The sequence below is a fragment of the Bacillus rossius genome, chromosome 2, assembly GCF_032445375.1.
Source record: "Bacillus rossius redtenbacheri isolate Brsri chromosome 2, Brsri_v3, whole genome shotgun sequence".
In the NCBI taxonomy this organism is placed as follows: domain Eukaryota; kingdom Metazoa; phylum Arthropoda; class Insecta; order Phasmatodea; family Bacillidae; genus Bacillus; species Bacillus rossius.
Genome location: NC_086331.1, coordinates 107,688,315 through 107,705,793, shown reverse-complemented (window position 1 = coordinate 107,705,793; position 17,479 = coordinate 107,688,315). Strand labels below are relative to the sequence as shown.

At 38.9% G+C, this 17,479-nt stretch overlaps 2 protein-coding genes across 4 annotated transcripts in view; one reads left to right on the top strand and one right to left on the bottom strand.

Annotated features, from left to right (window-relative positions):
- Positions 1–10,267, bottom strand: part of LOC134529587 (platelet-activating factor acetylhydrolase IB subunit alpha1) — a 38,714-nt gene extending 28,447 nt beyond the window's left edge. Inside the window, exons 1-3 of one of the 3 annotated variants that reach the window (XM_063363836.1) lie at positions 10,018–10,267; positions 9,338–9,383; positions 5,561–5,664 (exon numbers count right to left, since the gene is read on the bottom strand). In XM_063363836.1, coding sequence (XP_063219906.1) covers positions 5,561–5,664; positions 9,338–9,383; positions 10,018–10,095 — 228 coding nt within the window. In that variant the 5' untranslated portion in view covers positions 10,096–10,267. Of the gene's footprint in view, positions 1–5,560; positions 5,665–9,300; positions 9,384–10,017 lie in introns of all 3 variants that reach the window. The other 2 variants (XM_063363837.1, XM_063363838.1) reach the window with 2 other exon arrangements.
- Positions 10,268–16,413: 6,146 nt separating this feature from the next.
- The window catches only part of LOC134529586 (isocitrate dehydrogenase [NAD] subunit gamma, mitochondrial-like), a 68,628-nt gene continuing 67,562 nt past the window's right edge, over positions 16,414–17,479 (top strand). The window contains exon 1 of the mRNA XM_063363835.1: positions 16,414–16,525. Coding sequence (XP_063219905.1) covers positions 16,442–16,525 — 84 coding nt within the window. The 5' untranslated portion in view covers positions 16,414–16,441. The remainder of the gene's footprint in view (positions 16,526–17,479) is intronic.

Sequence of the window (17,479 nt, the reverse complement as noted above, 5' to 3'; positions counted from 1 at the left end):
AACTGGGCTTGATGGTATTCCAAATTTTATTATAAAAGGTTGTGCTGTTATTCTGGCCCCTATACTTAACTTTATTTTCAATACTAGTATAAATAGCGGAATTTACCCCAAAAAATGGAAAATTGCAAAGGTAATACCTGTACATAAGAAAAAGAGTAAACTTAATGTTGCAAACTACAGACCGATATCACTTTTAAATGGATTTGCTAAAGTATTTGACAAAATTATATGTAAGGATCTTGAATTCAATCTTAAAAATAGACTCTCCGACTGTCAACATGGGCTTAGAAAGGGGAAATCTACTACTACTAATTTAATTAGTTTTGTTAACCCAATTTATTCAGAAGTGATAACGCGGGGTCAAGTTGACGCATGTTACTTTGACTTAGCCAAGGCTTTTGACACAGTTAACCATTGTATTTTACTAACAAAATTATCAAATATAGGATTAAGCGATAAATATCTAAAGTGGTTTAATAGCTCTTTATTAGATAGAATCTTTTATGTTTCAATTAATAATATTAAATCTGATCTACATATAGATAGTTCTGGTGTACCCCAGGGTGGAACATTATCCCTTCTTCTCTTTAACATTTTTATAGACGACATTACCAAAGTATTACAATTCTCTAATTGCCTACTTTTTGCTGATGATCTTAAGATTTACAGAAAAATTTCTCTTCATCTAGACTGTAAACTTCTTCAAAATGACATCTCATCAGTTTTCGATTGGTGTAAAAGAAATCTTGTTGACCTTAATTATGAGAAAACTACATCTATAACCTTCTCCAGAAATCATCATATCATTGCTTCTGATTATAAACTTGGTAATCATGTTATCTTGAAGTCAGTTTGTGTTAGAGATTTAGGTGTCTTACTTGATAATAAATTGTACTTTCATAACCATATTGAATCTCTTAGATCGCAATGTAATATATTGTTAGCGTTGATTAAATATATTACTTTCAATGCCACTAATTTTGATTCTATTGTTAGTTTATATTTAGCTTTAGTAAGATCCAAGATTGAGTATGCCTCCATGGTCTGGAACAATATCACAAAAACAGATAGTGACAAACTAGATAAATTACAAAATAAATTAATATATATCATTAATCAAAAGACCAACAATTCTAATAGTCTATCCTCTCTCAGATCTTTAGCTCTAAGAAGAGAACTATTAGATGCCCTTTTTATCTATAACTGTTATACTAATAAAACAAAATGCAATTATATTCTAGATAATACTGGGATTAAAGTCCCCACCTATAACAGTCGACAGACACCTTTTTATGCTCCTTAGGCAAATCAAATGATATATTATACAGAATTATATCAAATTTTAATAAACATGGTTGCTATGTCTCTCTATCAAAAAATAATTTAAATATAAAACAATTTTTCTTATCTTAATTTAAATTGAATATGTTTAAGGTTAATGATGCTACCATTTTTAATTTTTTTTTATAATAAGGTTCTGGATTATCATTAATGTTGTTATAGAATTATGAAACTTGTTCTTGTATATCTGTTAGTTGCTTGCTGTGTTGTCTTGTGTATGTGTTATTATAGTATTGTCCTTAATGTTATTCATTTTGTTTCATGTATTTGTTTAGTCTATGTATTTTTTTATGTTTTTCGTGCCTACCATTCATGGCCTTATGCCATCGGTAGGCATGTAACAAATTGACAAAATAAAAAAATAATAAAAAAAATAAAAAAAATTCATTTCACTACCCACTCAATGACGGTACTGCTCTTTGATGAGGTAGGAGAAATCTATGATACAGTATTTATTCTGGAACTTAATAGGAACGTAAGCAATTTCGCTGCATGTAGTAGTGGGTGGGCTATAAAGCATTTGACTAAAATGGATGTACGTGTGTCAAGCTATAGGGCCTATATGGTTGGCGCACCGCACACGACATTGCCAGTGTTTTTATCCAACTGGAGAGCTTATATTAACATTGAGTGTCCTGAGCAAGAATGTTTTTTGTATGCTATCATGGCATGTGTGACGAATGCGGAAGGGAATGTGAGCCAATCCAGTTCGTATCCAGATCCACTCGTGGTTTTTAATACGAATGGCTTGACTTTTCCCTCCACCCTCCATCAGATTAAAGCCTTCTAGGGGAACAATAATATTTCCGTTACCGTCTACGCTTGCGTGGATGGGAAAGGAAATATTGTTGATGAATATTTCATTGGAAAATCTGAATCCTCTATCCAGCCCTCTTCACGTATCCTTTAAGCAAAGAGGGAGACATGTAAATATTTTGGCTATTCGTTCGAGTGGCGCGACAGAGCACCTACAATTTGTATGCATTAAATCTCTGTCCAGATTATTGCATTCACAACTTTCAAAACGTCAACATAAGAACTGGTTTTGCAAGCTCTGACTTCAATATTTTCACAGCAAAGACAGATTAAATTCACACACTAATCTCTGTAGCCAGCATAAGGCAGTGTGGTCCTGTTTCCGTACAGAGGAGGACAAGATTTTAGAGTTTAGGAATGTTGCAAAACAGGATCACCTCAGTTTCATCGCGTACAGTGATACTGAGTGTTATCTCAAGCCTTTCTCCACCTGTTTGCCTGGTGACACGTCTTCTAGAACCACACGGGTAAACAAACACGTAGCCTATGCGCATAGCATTTTGTTGGTCTGTGGGTACGACAGCTCTTTGTCGAAATATGTGCAATTCGAGGGTTAAAATTGTATTTCTCAAATGGTAGCAAAGTTTGTTTGTATGACGTGAGTAAGTTATATTTATTTAAAGACCATCGCTGTTAAGACGCAGACTCCAGCCGATTCTGCACGACTAGCAAGTCAAACACATTGTCATATCTGTAAGAAGGTATTGGCTGGGCAGAAGGTGCTCGACCATTGTCACTTTTCTGGTGAAATACGTTGTTATGCCCATAGAAAGATAAACTTGGCTTTCAAGTTGCAGGAAAATCAACTCATCGCTGTATTTCATAATTTACAAAATTGCAACTCCCACTTTTTGAAAAAAACATTTAGCATCGGGGCGAATTGCACAGCCAGACGGTTCCTTCACCGTTGAGACCCCCGTGAAGTCAAGGTTGTTGGCGTAGCTCTGGAGAGTTACAAATATATTACAAAATACTTATCTGTAAAAGATAATGCGCAAGGAGGCGTGCGTACTGTTCGACTTAGATTCATTCATTCACTTAAGTTTTTAAATTCATCTCTGGAAACCCTTGCTGGCAATCTCACGCCAGATCAGTTGAAAATCATCCTATCAATGTTTCCAGAAAGTGCACAGTTTGAGATATCTACTAGGAAAGGAGTTTTCCCATATGATATTGTAACATCCATAGAAGACTTGCAGACCGTCTCACTCCCAAGTAAGGAATCGTTCCATAACATGAGTGGCACGGACATGAGTAATCTGGACTACACTCACGCCCAGAGAGCTCAGGACGTATTTCACTGTGCCACATTGAATGTGTAAGCACTTAATTATCTAAACATGGATACTTGTTTACTGGCTGATTTATTAGTCATTTCGTTCTGTATGTTTTCAGTAGTATTCTTTGCACCCGGCTCATTACATCACTGCTCCCTCTCTCACATCCGATGCTCATCTTAGTAAAACCGGTGCGTGACTTGAATTGATAAAGGATATGGATATAAAAAGCTCTTCTTGGAATCCGCCATACGTGGAGGTATAACAAACGTAAGTCATCGCCACGCAAAAGCCAACATTATTTACATGTCCAGTTACAACCCTAACCTTCCGTCTTCTTACATCTGTCATTTTTTATGTAAATGCATTGTATGCTCACACTAAGTTAGGCAAACTTCCTGTGGGTAATTTTCAATGGGTTCCCAAGGATGAATATGAGAGTTGGGATTTCGACACCATGAACATAGATGGTAAAACATTATATTTTTTTGAAGAAGATTTGTCCTTCCCCCATGAGTGTCACGATTGCCTATCAAATATGCTTCCGGCCTCCGAGAATGACATACCACCAAATGGCTGTATTATTAGATTACTGTTAACTCTCGCGCCGTGCAAAATGATGTCTATGCCAAAACATTCAGTATGAAGCGGTCATCAACCAGGTTCACTGAGTGTTAAGGTTTGAGCAGGCAGCCTGGATGACTAATTTAATTCAGTTTAACACTTCGTGTCACGTCCAGACTGCGAATCCATTCAAAAAATTGTTTTTTTTTTTTTTTAATTACTTTCTAACAGTATATTCAGGAAATCACTGAAATATTCTAGAAAATGCAAGGATATACGTGTTGTTTTGCGGTAAGATATGATTTATAGGGCAGCTGAGCTGATTGGTTGTCCAACGTTCAAGGCCCGACAAACTATAGATGAATTTTAAGTATTAATAGAACTGCAGAAAGGTTCAATAACCTTTGACAAATCTTTGTACAAGGGTGTTGCCATTTTGGATTTGTCAAAATTAGTTTTATACGACTTTCATTATAATTACATGCAAGCGAAATTCCATCAACAGGCTCCCTATCTCCTGTACTCAGACTCTGATTCTTTAATTTACCATGTTCAGTGTGATAATATTTACGATTCAATTCGTCCCGATTTAACTTCATGTTTCGATACCTCCAACTATGCGCTAAGTAATGATGAATGCTTCCACTTAGTCAACAAGGATGTAACAGGGGTGATGACAGATGAAGCCACTGACAATATCATCACGTAGTACGTGGGTCTTCGCCCTAAACTTTATGCATACAAAATGGAGGACGGTACTTGTACGCATAAAGCAAAGGGTGTCGAGGCCAACGTACTGCGATCACTCCTGTTTCCTCAGTACCTGGATTGCCTCCTTCAAAATTTGTGTGTACTCTGCAGCCAGTACCATTTCCGTTCGTGAGGCCATGTCGCATTTACGGAGCAAGTGAACAAGGTAGAACTGTCTTCAAGAGATGATAAGCGTTGGCTTTCTGAAGACGGTGCCAGCACATTCCCTTGAGGGTATAAAGATCTGCACCCTTCCCTAACTCATGCCAAATAAATTAACTTTTTTACCCCCAAATTTTTCAAGTTTATGTTCAGCAGTCAGAATACTGCTGACGTTTCTTCTGAGCAGTGGTTGTAGGGACACACCAGTGCTCTTCCACCTTCCCCTGCTCATACTGCTTAAGTGCAGGTCGTAGGCACACACCAGCGCTCTCTATTCCTCCCACCCTTGGTAGAGTCAACCTTGAGCCACTTGATATTCTCCATTACGCAAGTGGAGAATAAACAGTCGGTATGTTTAAAGTATATAGTTGTTTCCAATGCAAGCTGTTGCAAAAGTGAAAATAAAAATATGAAATTGCTTGCAGTAAACTCTTTACAAGATACCTTGTTTTAAATGATAACTTAGTAACAAGTTTTAAATTGCTTGTGTTAAATGATGGCTTGTTTAAAAGTAAAGTATGATGCTAGCTTGTTTTAAAGTAACGTAAAATGATAGCTTGCTTTAAAGTAAACTTTTTTTATATTCAAACTGACTGCTAGTTTGTTCTAAATTCAAGAATGTGTTGTAGCAGTTGCGATGCTTGACCTACGTGACGTGAAGGAGGCCATCCCCTTCTCCACATCCGCCAATGCCCCACTGGACGACATGGAGGTGGTGGAGAGACCCCACCGCTGATGAGGCCGGAGCTACCAGCTACCACCACACATTCCCGTGTTACCCAGTGCTCAAGTGGTAGCCATGGAGAAAAAAAAAATATTTTGAAAAAACAAATTTTAAAAAAAATCAATTTTATAGTTTTTAATTCAATATGCTTGTTATTGCCTACATTATTTCAATAAGCTAAATCTGCTATGTATGTTCATTTTAGCTGGTAATATAAATTTACAGCTACAAGGAACTTTAATACTCTGAATGATAGCCTCTTTTTTTTTTAAATCAAACTTTTTTTTTTCACTTCATTGCATGTTTTAGAATCATTGTTTAAGGAGATGTGATATTTAAAGAAATTTACCACTAGTTTACAGTTTTAGTAAGTGATTAGATTAGGGTACATTGAAAATAGTGTATAATAATTAGAAAGGTTGGTTTGGTTAGGTAACTTTAGCTTATTTAAAATATTTTAAAATTGTGTAGATGATTGGTTAGGTTATATTAGCTAATTAAAAACACTTTGTAATTGTGTGAACAATTGGTTTGGTTAGGTTAGGTTAGGTAAGCGATATAAAAACAAATATAAATAAATTATAAGGAAGATTGATGACGTTAAGTTCACTACATTTGAAACCGATAATTCCTAAACAACAGTTCTTACAATTTTACAGTATTTTTAACATGGGCATCGCAATCGGGGGGGACGGGGGGGGAAACATCCCCCCCCAATAATAAAAGTCTTCAATTTCATCCCCTCCAATAATATATTTAGTTTCGTAGTAATATTAAAAATATGATTTCTGTGATATAACCCATATGTTGCGCATGGTGCATTTAGTCCAATCGTGGTAATGTGAGCACTGTTTTTTTACAAATTTGTTCTCTAAAAATATTTTTTATAAAAAATAAATTATATATTGCAACCAACTATATTTAGAATATCTAGGAAAGAAAAATGCCTAAAAACCAACTTTTTGCACCTTCAAACCCCAAATTTTCCCGGAGGAGGACCCCCCCCCCCCCTTTTTTTTTGCAGGGGATGGATATTCCTCAACAACTAAATCAATTGCAGTCCCCCCCCCTCCCCCCAAAAAAAATATATCCTTGCGACGCCCATGATTTTTAATATAGCTACATAATCTAACCACCGTCGAGACTATTTTTAATATTGCTATATAATCAAAACCAACTGTCTACAATATTTTAAAGTATTTTAAATATAAATATTACAACCCAACCGTCCATTCTTAAAATATAACAGTACAGTAAGTCCTCTATTTACGTCGTACCGATTTACGTCATTTCGGATTAACGTCGCTAATGTTTTGAGTACTCATGTTTCAATTTAAGTTGTCGCCGATTCACAATAACGTCGTTTACAATGACCGTAAATCTTTATTTTAACCAAAACACCGTATATAATTCGTTTATAATTCTTTGTTTCCTTCGGTAGTTAATTTATGCTATGTAGCGTAAGCTACACGTTCACCGCCTTATCTTATCATACATCACGAGGGACGCTTCCTGCTCTTACGTACAGTATGTACTATATATCTGTTTTTATATTTCAATCAATAAAGGTAATAAAGCAGCTGGTTAAATAACCATTCTATAAAGCTGAGAAGTACTAGTTGGACTTGTTTCCCATGCTGTCGGTTGTCATTTGCTGATAAAATTGCCCGTTGTCACGTCTGTATGCCAGCGCTTCCGGCCGACCTTGGGCCGAGGCCGGCCGTTGGCATGAAACATGGCTCATTTTGCGTCGTTTCTATTTACGTCGCGGTTTTCAGGAACGTAACCCCGACGTAAACCGAGGACTTACTGTATTTGTAACATACCAAACCTAAACAACCATCTACAATATTTAAAAGTATTTTATAAGCTAACCTGACAACTAACAGTCCAAACTATTTTATATGTAGCTAACCTACCCCAACCAACAGTAATATTCTTACAGAGGGGCTTTTACGTAAAGTAAAAAAAAAGTTAATATAGCCTACTTAATTCATACACTAGAGCTATAACTGTATTTACCCTGAAAACAGTATTTCTGAATTCCCACTAGTTTCTGATGAGAAATCACAGTTGACAGCTTACAGTACAATGCGGATGAGTTTTTTTTTTTTTTTTTAAGAAATTTAGTAAACAGAAGTATTGTTTTGATGATCAAAGAAGTTAATATGATGACTGTATATTGCAATTATAAGGTAAATTAAATATTTCAGTAAATATGTAGTTGAGTGATGTGTTAAAAAAAATTTTTTAATCCGAAAATACTTTTATTCTATGCTCTTTAACTTCCTCTTTTCATTAAACCTGGCGGAGATAAGAAATTCCAAATACTTCAGGAGATATCGAATTTTTTAATTTTCATCACAATACCTGTGCATTCATGCAGCATTCAACATTGTTTCTTGTTTACGAGTATGAACCTTTTTTTTTCTTGCACCCGCTTCTAACTTAGGTGAGTTTTTAACGTTTCAAATTTTAATGTTTTATTTGTTATTTGCATATTGTTGCGCAAGTAATAAGTAAAAAAAAATTACGTGAGTTCCTACTGTTCATCCTTTGTCCCGGTTTGTTAGGTCAGGTTAGTTAATTATAAATACTTTAAAACTAAACAACCATTAAAATTAATTCATATTATTTTTAATGTCCGCTTAGTTTGAAAGTATTTATAATGTAACTGACCTGACCTAATCGACCATTTAAATTAATTAGGCATTCACGAATACAATGTAAAATAAAAAAATGTGGCGATCGAATGATTGCACAGGCCTTGTATTGCAAAATAAGAACGGCGATATCTCCTAAAGTATTTGTAATTTCTTATCTCCGCCGGGTTTAATGAAAATAGGAAGTTAATAAGCATACAATAAAAGTATTTTCGGAATTTTAAAAAATTTTTTAACACATATCGCTCAACTACATATTTACCAATGTTTCTATTTTCTGTTAGTTGTTTTTGTAAATAACCAATTGCATTATGAAATCTTTGTTTTTAACGTTTGCATTTAAAGTAGTATTTTGAAAGATGTAGTACCGAACAATTTGAATGGGAGCAAAATTTTTAAAATCGTGAGACTAAAATATTAAGTTAAGTTAGCTACATTAAAAATATTGCAAAACATTGTGGAGAGTTGGTAGTGTTAGTATAGCTACTTTATTATAAATACTGTAAAATATTTTTAATGGTTGCTTAAGAATTACCAATTTATAATGTAGCTATCATGAACTAAACAACCATCCACATGATTAAAGTATTTTTAATGTAGCTATACTAACCCAATCAAACAGCCACATTGTTTTGAAGCATTTTTTTTTATGTAGCTAACCTAACATAATCAATATTTTCACAAATTAACTCAATTCCTTCAAATCATACACACACTGAACAACACGGAAAAGCAGTGACTGCTTCAATGCACAGGTATTGTAATGAAATATATAAACTGTGATTCCTCAGAAACCAGTAAGAATATAAAAATGCTGCTTTCGGGGTTAATAAAGGAATGTCTCTAGTTTTTGAAAAAGGTATTTTCTTATTTTTACTTTATGTAAAAGTCCCTCTGTAGGAATATTACCCAATCCTGTGGTTTTCCATACATAAGAACGTGCCAATTTTTTATTTGGATATTGTAATGCAATGTAACGTAAAAAATAACTTATAAAAAATACATGCGTCCCTTCTGTGCATCCAAACTCAAGCATCAACCTTGCAAGGGATATTTTCTAGCAGTATGGAGGCAATCAGCACCGACCTGAAATATAAAAGGAATTGTCATTGCATGTATTAAACGTAATAATACCTTTCATACGACAGGTTACGTACTGTCACACATAACAAGTCAGCAGATGCTTCACTGCATAGGCTATCAAATGTGAACTACAAACATTAATTCCTCAGAAACTACTAGGAATTAAGAAACACTTTTTACAGAGTAAATAGAGAAACATATTTCGTGTTCGAAAAATGTATTTCCCAAATTGTATTATTTTATTTATGAAAAAGCAACGACGCGCGAAAATTAGAAGTAGTTCCCTGTAACAACCATTTTAAGTAGAGGATAGGTTAGGTAGCCATATGGGAAAAATGGCAAATGGCATTTTCGTGTTGCATGTTGGAATAAAATTATAGTAATTATTACCCGTAATGTAAAAAGAGTGACGTAAATTTATGTTGTGGCCAAGAGATTTATCCGCCTTTTTTTGTCAATAAAAACGCATTGAGTATAGATAGTTTGGCTTCACTTTCGCTAATACATTTTTCAAAATTATTTTCTCCCGTGTGTACAGTTACAAAAAATTACAAAAGAATAATAAGTTAGCATCAGTACATTGGGTTAATTGTAATACGCCGGTGCACCAATAAACAAAACCTCAAATATTACATACCACTGACATCCACCGATTATCTCCTTCTGTATCTTCTCGAGGCACAGCAATTACAGCAGCATTTGATTCATCAGTCATGCTTTTTTAACAGTTCCACAGGCACAAATGATTTATTATTATTATTTTGTATATATATTTAAACTCAAACAATTCTATTAGTCAAAATTGTAAACTTTAAATATAAATGCATTCCAGTGCAACCAACATCAGAAAGCCAGGGATTAAAGTTTTGTACACGGGAAAATAAAATGTATTAAAGGTTTAATCATCGAACACAACCGAGCAGTTAACATTTGGCCAACTTCGGATAAAATTTATATTTTCAAAATTACGAGCCGGAATAATTACATGGAAATCACAAGCAATTATAAAATAAAAATATTTTCGAAAGGCGATAAAAATTAACTTCGAATCAGAGATCATCGTGCTAAGTGAAAAAAAGTAAACCAAAGCTTGGTGTAACAACAGCCTAAGTGCCTCATATCCACCTAAAAACGAATTCTTACTTTCAAAAAGACATCTTACACCTTATCTGTTCGCTCTTGTGTGTATAATCATCATATTACGTTCAAGATAACATACATTAACGTTGTCCTCCTTACTTTTGAGACTCTTATAGAATGTTGCCACCCAACATGAACAGACATATATAAAGTAAGTGTAAGGGCTTTATCTCGCGATGGAAGTTTCCTTCAAAGGTCAGCTGGGGGCCTATTCTTGTGCTGTCGGAATAATTCTACTAGAATGATCCGCTATTTTCTTTCCGACAGACATCTAAAGAACATTAACAAGTTGACAAAAGATCCTTATGTTAGTATAACAACATTGATTTTAGAGTAGATATAACTGGTAGAAGGCTAATAATGAGGGAAAAACCATTTCTTTTGAAAGTGTATTAATATTTTTCCTTGTGTTCGTCTATTTTCCCTTGTTCATGAATGTGGAAGTTATGTGTATAAATAAATAAGAAATAATTAAATAATGAGTTCTAAAGTTACGCCCGAAAAATGGAAAATTCTAACACATTGACGTGTCCCTGGGCAGAGACCGATGACGATGGAGGTGGTGAGCTCAAGTGTCGCCGAAGAGCTCCCGTAGTCGAGCGGCGAGTCGGGCTGAGGTGGGCTGCGGCCGAGGATCTTGGCAAAAAAAAAAGGGGGGGAAGGTGAGTCAGAAGGAGCCTAGAGCGTAATCCCCAAGGGGCCGCTCCAGGGAGAGGAGGGAGCCTAGAGCGTAATCCCCGAGGGGCCGCTCCAGGGAGAGGAGGGAGCCTAGAGCGTAATCCCCGAGGGGCCGCTCCAGGGAGAGGAGGGAGTCTAGAGCGTAATCCCCGAGGGGCCGCTCCAGAGAGAGGAGGGAGTCTAGAGCGTTGCCGTCGTCCGGGGTCTCGGGCTCGAGTCCCGGTGTGGCTCCTAGTGGGAAAAGGCGGTTCTTGATCTGGGTTGTCCGGGTGGGCACCAGACTAGCTCGTTTCTAGTCGTGAATTTGGGGTCGTGGATGTATGTGCCCCTGCGTGGCCCACTAGGGCCGGCGGCGGTGTTGCGTGAGATGATTTTAAATAAGAGACGTGGAGTTGAGGTGGCGGTGTCGTACCTTTTATTCAGAGGAGCGAGTCGTACTCAATACAACACTCTACAGAGGTCCCCGGGGGGGGGGTTTTACTTGTTATTCCGTGGCGCCGTATTGTTTGTGTTCCGCGTTACGTGGCCTTGGATGCTGTTATGTCTCAGACGTCTCACTGGGTACGCAGGTAACGTAATTTCGCAACACAAAGGCGGGACACAAAATACACTGAATTAAGGGGGCGTGTACAGGTTACGTGGCACTCGTTACTCGGGTAACGTAAGTTAGCAATACAAAATACGGGATACAAAAATACACTGAATTAAGGGGGTGCGCACAAGTTACGTGGCACTCGTTACTCGGGTAACGTAAGTTAGCAATAAAAAACACAGGATACAAAAATACACTGGATTAAGGGGGCGCGCACACGTTACGTGGCACTCGTTACTCGGGTAACGTAAGTTAGCAGTACAAAATACGGGATACAAAAATACACTGAATTAAGGGGGCGGGCGATTGGAGACGGCCAATCCCGTATGCAAATGTCTCGGCGCGGGTGTTGTGCCCACTGTGGTGAAACACGCACCGCAATTAAGTTTGTCCAAGTTCCCTTGCGGGTTTGTGGTCAGCGCCGTGCGCGTGACCTTAAATAAAGTTCTGTACGTTGTGGGAGACGGCCCGTGCCGTATGCTGAAGAGCAGCCCCGCTGACCAAGTGTGGTGCGGGGTGTCCTTAAGTTGATGCAGCCGGATTAGGTCCTGGACCGAAAAAAGGGACCGGGTACTCACGGAGAGGTTAAGTAATAAAAGGGGTTTTGTTAATTAGTGACTATATTTACCGGACGTTACTTTCAATGTAGACAAAGGATGTTGCCTCTCCGTGGGACGTAGGTCCGCCCCGGTCCGTGAGCTGCGCTGAACTGCCGAACTGGCATGGCGTCCGAGGGAGGCTCGGCCTCTCTCGCGCCGGGCGTGACCTCATTACGCTAGACTCTAAACGGGTGTGTCTGGAAGAGATTTTATTGTCGCTTAAATCCTAATTTAATGTTTCAGGAGGAATGGGTACGGTTCTTCTCTTGTCTACTCAGGTTTCCGCGGCTTTGCCTTTAAATGCTGTTCGGGTCGCCTGACTCGGGTGGGCCATGGCCAGGGGTGTGTTCCGTTAGCGGGAGCGTATACTGGCGGGTGCAGGTCGGGCTCTGGGGTGGTCGTCGGCCAGACGACGTCAGCGTAATCCCCGAGGGGCCCTCCAGAGAGAGGAGGAAGTCTAGAGCGTAATCCCCAGAGGGCTGCTCCAGGAAGGAAAGGAAGCTAGAGCGAAATCCTCGAAAGACAGCTCCAGCCACAGAACAAGGAGGGAGATATAGAAGTGCGACTCTTACAGTGGAAACTGAAACCATGTTTCACGTGACATGTGTCACTATCTGTTGGGTGGACCCATAACCTAAGCAAATAAAAAATCGGAATAGAGGTTCTCATACAAAGTTTTTTTAGTTAATACTTTTTTAGTGTTAAGAATTTTCACCTGGTGGATCCAGACTTTCTCGTTCACGGTAAAACACATCCCGGGACGAGAAAACCAACTGGCGGATGAACGTCCTCGACATCCCAATCCACAGATCATCATCAGTGACAATCAGGAATGAGACTATCTCCTGCCCCCATCACCCCTATCACCCCCATCACCTCGTCCCGACCTGGGCCCGCCAGCCGTCTTGCTGTACACGCTCCAGGGAACGGACACGCCGGGACAACCACCCGAACCCGCGACCATGGCGGAGCTCATCGCACATGTGTGTGACGCCCAACATCACGACCAGCACACGCAAGCCCGACTCGCTGAGTGTGGGAGGCGTATAGTCCCAAATGAATGGAGCTGGGTAGGAATATTTGAAACCCAGGCACCCGGCAGAGAGCTCCGGTGGCTGATCCACGTGTCTCTGGCCGCATGTCCGGCCATTTTGCACTTCCTGCACACTCACAAGCTCGTGGGACACCCTGGCGCCGACCAGACATTGCAGTAGGTGCGCCGCACATTCTACTGGCCAGGGGTAGTCGCCGAGGTACAGAGCTACATTGCCTGTGCCAGCGCTGTTAGCAGCGCAAGTCACACAGGCCCGACGAGGTCGAACAACATGTGCCTAGGTGCCCTGCCCAACCTTTACACAACATAATGGGTCCCTACCCGCGTACGTCTCGTGGGAAGTGGCTCCTGGTAGTGGTAACTGACGTTTCACCAGGTGGGCAAAGGCATTTGCGGTGGCAAATGTCAAAGCTGGAACTGTGGTCACTCTAATGGACCGGATGTGTTCCCGCATTATGGTTTTCCCAGGATACTCATAACTGACAATGGCATCCAGTTTGTGGGCCACCATTGGCGGACGTCCTTCCAGAAATGGGGGGCTGATCACCACACCACCCCCACCTACCATTCCTGTGCGAATACGACAGAGCACCATAATCGGGACTTAAAGACACAGTTACGCCTCCGATTGTACGAGGACCACACCAAATGGGATCTTCACCTACCTACCCTGCTGTAATGCTTCCGGTGCCAGACCAATGAGGTCACTGGCCACTCCCCGGGTGAACTCCTGCATGGGCACAACCTGGCATTACCTGGAGAGATTAAGCATTGTTGGGACTGCGTACCTGGTACCAGTCGTGGAGAAGCGGGAGGAGGTGCGGTGACATTAGGCCCTGTTCCAGGAGAAACGAACCCCCCAGTCTATTAACTCGCCCGCCCAATTATCCCCTGGGCAGCTGGTACACATAAGGTGTCACCACCTATCAGCCGGGGGCCGAAACTCCTGCGCGTGCTTGGCCCCGAAATGGTCCTTCCCACGAGAAGACGTAGCACGACTCGGGACTGCCACCTACCTAGTTAGGCTGCCCAATGGCAAGAAAAATAAAGTCACAGGGATGACATACGCGGTGTCAGGGAAACGAACGCCTCACTTACTCCACCCCCACTGAATTTTCCGCTAACGAAGCCCACAGAGGACCAAGCTGGTCCCAAAGTGGGGTCAAAAAATGGATGTGAACCCACTTCGCAGGGGATAAATGACCTGCACAACCCACCACGTACAACTCCCGATATCGTCCGATCCCAGCAGAAGCACCGACCAGAACGTGGCCCGAGAAGGGCTCGCGCAACGCCAGCCTTTGTGAGCTAGAGCATCTTGTGAACAACCTGTGCCCCACAGAGGCCCCACCAGAGAACCCGGAATACGGTCTGGAGACCCAAGAAGTTTCATGCGTCACTATTCCCGCTGTCGGAACCATCATCACAGAGTATACGGAGTTCGACGACTTGACCACACCCCTCTCAGACACCGAGCCAGAGCTGACATTCCTTGACAAGGCACAGGCTTCAGCACCCACCATAACAATGTGGTAGCACCAAATGGGTCCAGAGATGAGAGAACCTGCCCCCGAGCACAACCTCGTATGTACGCCAGTATGGCCCCGGTGAATCGGAGTGCATTACAATTATTGTTGAAGCCAGTGAAACTATTTTAGCTTGTGACACATCTCAAACAAATATAGGAGCGACAATGCAAAAGGATGAACACCGAAACTGTCGCATTATAGCATTTGCATCTATGAAACTGACACTTAATGAAACTCTCTGGTTAACTACAGAATTATAACTAGGTGCAACAAGATACTTCTTCCATCTGTTTAAGCAGTATGTACATATATGGCAGACATTTTACTTTTGAAACAGATATCATCCTAGCCTGAGATTCTTAAATGCATGGTAAAACATAATAAGAAATTACAAAAATTCGCGAATTGAATGCATAGTTCGATTTCTAAGCAAAACTATTGAAAGGCATGAATAATATAATTACTGACCAGTGGTTAGCCAGGGGGAGGGGTTGGTTTAGGGGTTCAAACCCCCCCCCCCCTTTAGAACCAAATCTTTAATTAATTTCTTATTCATCACTCAAACAAATTTCATATTAAAATTAACAAAATTTTTACCATTACAATATTTAATTTTAAGACCTGAAAACTGCTAAAACAGCACTATTTTACACCTTAAAATCCTAATTCTCCCGGGGAGGACCCCCGGACCACCCACTTAATTCCTTTTTTTTTTGGGTTTTGTTGGCGGGGGGGGGGGGGGGGGGGCGCATGATTCTTAACAACCCCCATACACAAATCCTGGCTACGCCACTGTTCCTGACACAGTATCACGTGTGCCAACAATGGATGAACAGTATTTAAACAGACGTGTGGGAAATAAAGAATATGTAGTAAGACAGTCAATCTATTTTCAATTTTACATTCTCTTGCAAACACATTTTTTCCAGAAGAAAACAAAGACTGTGAGATTCAAACCAAATTTGCTTAATATCTTCACAGAAACTGGAATGACTACAAAAGATTTTACGAAATTCTAGGTAACATACCTTGAACAAAAAAAAAAAGTTTTACACACAAACATGAGTATGATAATATATTAACTGATTTCCCACAAGAAAAATCCTCCCCCCCCCCCCCTTTCTGCATCATTATTTCTTATGTTATCTGTTTCCAGCATGTGAAATGCGCATGTGTTCATCGAAATTGAATATGATATAAAGAGTCTGCGAGTAGGTAAGGAATGAAGACAGAAATACCATGTACGCTATTTAGGAATATGTGTTTCTTATTTAAATTTAATTTTTGCGTTTTCTGAAATAATATACTTTAGTTTTTTTTATTTCTTTCTATTTCATGCTTATTAATTATTAAATATACGAATTAAAAATAAATTTCTTTAATGTTCCTGAATTTTACCCAAAATATATTCTAAGTTAATTTGGCTATTCTGAAATGATAATATATGCTGTCTGCTCTGCTTCAAAAACATGGCGTGTCGTGTGGTTCATAGAATAGCGGGAGTTAATGTATCTTCAAATCCGTTAAAACATTTGCGGATTATCTCAAGGAAGGTACTTAGTATGAACATGAATAAATGTTTTAGTACTTATATACTTTTGGATTGGGTAATTGTTCCACGTCGCTTATCCAGTTAATATTAAAGCATTATAAAGAATATATGCAAAATCAAATAGATTTTGGCGATGGTACAGTTTCAAATAACAATTATATTCATCTGCTTAGTTTATTTTAACTTTTTACATTAAAATAATTGGAATATGTTACACAGAACGATTACTCCTGGGAACATGTTCTTTTAAGTTTTATTTATATTTAGAAAATTAAATATATTGTGTGGTAAATAGGTATATTTTCAATTTTAGATGTGGGTATCCTGACCTAACCAATTCTTCACATGATTTCACAGTATTTTTAATGTAGCTATACTAACCCAACCAACCATCCACAATATTTTAAGTTATTTTTAACTTTGCTATATATTAAAGAAACATGGTTTCACAGTATTTGTAATGTTGTACTGACGACCCAACCAACCATAATTATTTGTTATGTATCTAAATTAACCTATGAATCGTTTTTTGCTACATGATTCGGTAAATATGTAGTGTACGGATTAGCGCCAAAAAAAATCTACAAATCTGAAATAACTTTCATTATATGCTCTTTTACGTCCTCTTTTCATAACCGCCTGCGGAGATAAGAAATTCCAATTACTTTTGGAGATATCGCCGTTCTTATTTTGCAATACAAGACCTTTGTAATCATTCGACCGTCGCCATTTTATATTTTTCCGTGTGCGCGTGAATGCCTAAATAACAGAAATTTCCGTTAGGTAAGGTTAGTTACATTATAAATACTTTAAATTAAACGGAAATTAAAAATAATATCAATTTATTTTACTTGTTGTATAGTTTTAAGTATTTATGATGTAACTGACTTGAACTAACAAAACGGGACAAAGGTAGATTAGGTCAGGTCAGCTACATAAATACTTTGAAACTGAA